This window comes from Carya illinoinensis, chromosome 9 (assembly GCF_018687715.1).
Source record: "Carya illinoinensis cultivar Pawnee chromosome 9, C.illinoinensisPawnee_v1, whole genome shotgun sequence".
In the NCBI taxonomy this organism is placed as follows: Eukaryota; Viridiplantae; Streptophyta; class Magnoliopsida; order Fagales; family Juglandaceae; genus Carya; species Carya illinoinensis.
Genome location: NC_056760.1, coordinates 32,461,223 through 32,464,142, shown reverse-complemented (window position 1 = coordinate 32,464,142; position 2,920 = coordinate 32,461,223). Strand labels below are relative to the sequence as shown.

General features: G+C 37.5%; 1 protein-coding gene across 1 annotated transcript; it reads right to left on the bottom strand.

The window, feature by feature from the left end:
* Positions 1-217: 217 nt before the first annotated feature.
* On the bottom strand, positions 218-2,362 carry LOC122275288 (transcription factor RAX2-like). Its single transcript, XM_043084284.1, has 3 exons — positions 2,000-2,362; positions 1,681-1,810; positions 218-1,274 (listed from the first exon to the last, which is right to left on the bottom strand). Exons 1-3 carry the CDS (start codon positions 2,133-2,135, stop codon positions 545-547), a joined length of 996 nt encoding a protein of 331 aa, XP_042940218.1. The 5' UTR covers positions 2,136-2,362; the 3' UTR covers positions 218-544.
* Between the last annotated feature and the right edge of the window lie 558 nt (positions 2,363-2,920).

Genomic DNA, 2,920 nt, shown 5'->3' with positions numbered 1-2,920 from the left:
CTGTTGCCCAGCAATGACACCGCTGGGCATGCCGCATAGCAGAAATTTGACTTTTATTTTTTTCTCCACTTTTTTTTCATATTTTTTTAACAAGTCTCTGATCTCTCTCTCTCAATAAATTTTTCCAAGGCAACACAGACAAAATTTGGCCAGATTCGACTTAAGATATATAAAATCATAATTAAAAGAGTGCTCAATAAAATATGTAAGTTCAAAAAAAAAAAAAAAAACCAGTAATGATGGATTCTTGGCTCTAAGTTACTTTCTTGAAAGATGATGGCTTGCCTAGTTTTCGTGAAATTTATGCCTGAACCGCTGCAGTTAAACCGTCCTAGCTACCATATACAGCAACATTCCCCAAAAAGAAATGCAGAAAGGAAACTTTTATCATGTACTCTCACAGTAGTGTTTCCCCTCAAGAACGTGACCCCATTCCCACAAAACTGAATCCGAATCTGAATTTTTTATCCTTTTGCTTAGTTGAATCTTCAACTCTTCCCTTCCTTTTGCATTCAAATCTTTCTGATTTTACCCACAGTCAGCATCAATAATACAACAACCTTTCCTCCGTCTTGTGCTCATCAAACAAAAAGTTGCTGCCACCGTCGGTGCTAATCAGCTGCTTAATTTCGTCAAAGCCATAGTCTAATTGTTGTTCATAGAATTTTTTGTGATTTTGCTTTTCAATCCAACCGTTAAGATGATCACCACCATTGGAAATCGTGAACCTCTGATTTCCTTCGACTCCATTGTAAAAGCAATTCTGAGGAGCCATCTGTAGTTCATTAGTTTCAACTACACCACCAGCGCCAGCGCCATATTCGTACTCTCTTCTTTCTTTGCTATGGCTGATCAGGTTGTTGGAACTTCCATCAGAAGAGCTACAACTAGCTTCACCCCCAAACATGAGCAGATTATCTTTTACATAGCAATTTTGTAGCTGTCCCACCAAGTTTTCTCGGGCTTGAAGAATTGTAGCTGCATTAGCAGAATAATTGCTGCTCAAAAGACCTGGAATCGGCTCTAAGCTTGTGAAAGAAGTGGTAGGGTAGTAGTAAGTAATGTTGCTGCCTTGGTATGATGAAGTTGATGTTGTTGTTGATGAAGATGATGATGATGAAGTTTGAAGGGCATTTGAGAGGTTGAGTACTGGGTGAGTTTTTCGCTGAGATGGAGGAAATATACCAATGAATTTCTTCTTAAGCTTGGTGTTCCAGTAGTTCTTAATATCATTGTCAGTTCTGCCTGGCAACTGAGCCGCTATTATTGACCACCTGCAATTTGGGTCAGTTTTGAGCATTTCCCATAAGAAGGATTGTATAATTGAGCTTCTTTCTGAAATCTCGAGTACACATGTCATTGGAGTTTTAAACTCGGCATGCATGCAGAACAATCCCCTCCCCCGAAAAAACAAAGACTGATGCAGAAAAAAACATTTATCTTTTCAGAGCATATTCTTTGGACAAGTGATTTCTCCCCAAGTTCCCGAAAAGAGAAAAAAGAAAAAGAAATTATCATCATGCTTTGCTTTGTTTATGATTTTTGATGAAACATTGAATCCAGGGTAGCAATAAAAGAAAAGGGTAATCATAGCCTGATCAAGAGATTCCAAAAGTATGTACAAGAAACAGGAAATTCTGAAAGTGAAAAGGAGAAGAAACTGGAGAGTGATATGATTACCTGCTTCCAATGGTAGCAAAAAGGGTACATATAATCCTATCTTCATCATCAGAGAATTCACCGTGTTTAATGTTGGGTCTGAGATAGTTAAGCCATCTTAATCTGCAGCTTTTTCCACATCTCTTAAGACCTGATGGAAGACCAAACCATTCATGATGACCAAAAATAAAAGGAAAGAAGGTACCCTGAAAAACCCATATAAGTTCAAATCATAGAAACAAAAGAACTTCATTTCTCTTAAAATTATTTTCCCAGAATCCCAGCTTTCTGTTAAGTCCAAAAACAAAAGGAACTAAATAAAAGAAACAAATAAACAAACCCGCTTTCTGAGGAAGAGCTATCCAATTCCCTCCAGTCCCATGTTTCTCTATGTACTCTTTTAGCGTTGCATCTTCTTCAGGTGACCATGGCCCTCTTTTCACGTTCGCCTTGTCACAACAAGGAGCCCTTCCCATCTCTCTCTCTCTCTCTCTCTCTCTCTCTCTGTGTAATTTCTCCTTGTTCTGTCAGATACCTCTGCTAGCTTTTAACTGGTGCTTTCAAAATGATAACGTTTCCAAAGGAGGTGCTTTTTTTCTACACAAGACTTGGGATAATGGACACTAGAGATATTAATTGAGAGATAACAGAAGTCAAAGGAAAACGTCTCGAATTTCAATCATCACGTTCAGAAAAACCCATCTTTATTCGCTGAAAGAAGCTTCCATCCATCGAATATGTACAAATCAGCAACAGGGAGGTTGCCGGGTCTCTGCTTTCTCGCATCCGAAGAATCCAAAGTCTGCTTAAAATAAATATACCCAATTTGCTATTGAAAACGATGCGCTATTCCTATATCTTCCGTCCGATTTTCCAAGTCATAGCTAGGTTAAGTGTTCAAGTCATATTGAAAGCAGTTTTATGAATCAGTATATTTATTCAAATGTACATGATCAGTATATTGGATTGTATATATGTTCGGAAGCATACGATGGTGGATGTATTATATGATAGATATCTTGTTGACTCTGGTTGAGTCGCTCCCTCAAAGATTTCAGACCACTATTTTTGCTTGATCATTATGATAAGGTTAATTAGCGTAGTTGTCGACCTGCCCAATATGTAGGAATAATTAAATTCGTTAGTTAGAAAAATGCTCCATTTAACTTAGCGTACATTTTTATCATTATACAATGAATACAACTTTAATTTAAAAGAAGAGCATCAACGTTAACACTTTGAATCTTAGAAATTTTGTACG

Bases quoted from the DNA above. Each gene is read 5' to 3' on its own strand.
- LOC122275288 (XM_043084284.1), bottom strand. From the start codon at position 2,135: ATGGGAAGGGCTCCTTGTTGTGACAAGGCGAACGTGAAAAGAGGGCCA. The intron at 1,811-1,999 runs GTTTGTTTATTT...GTCTTCCATCAG, and splicing joins AGCTCTTCCTCAGAAAGCGG to GTCTTAAGAGATGTGGAAAA. The intron at 1,275-1,680 runs GTAATCATATCA...CCCAAATTGCAG, and splicing joins TTTGCTACCATTGGAAGCAG to GTGGTCAATAATAGCGGCTC.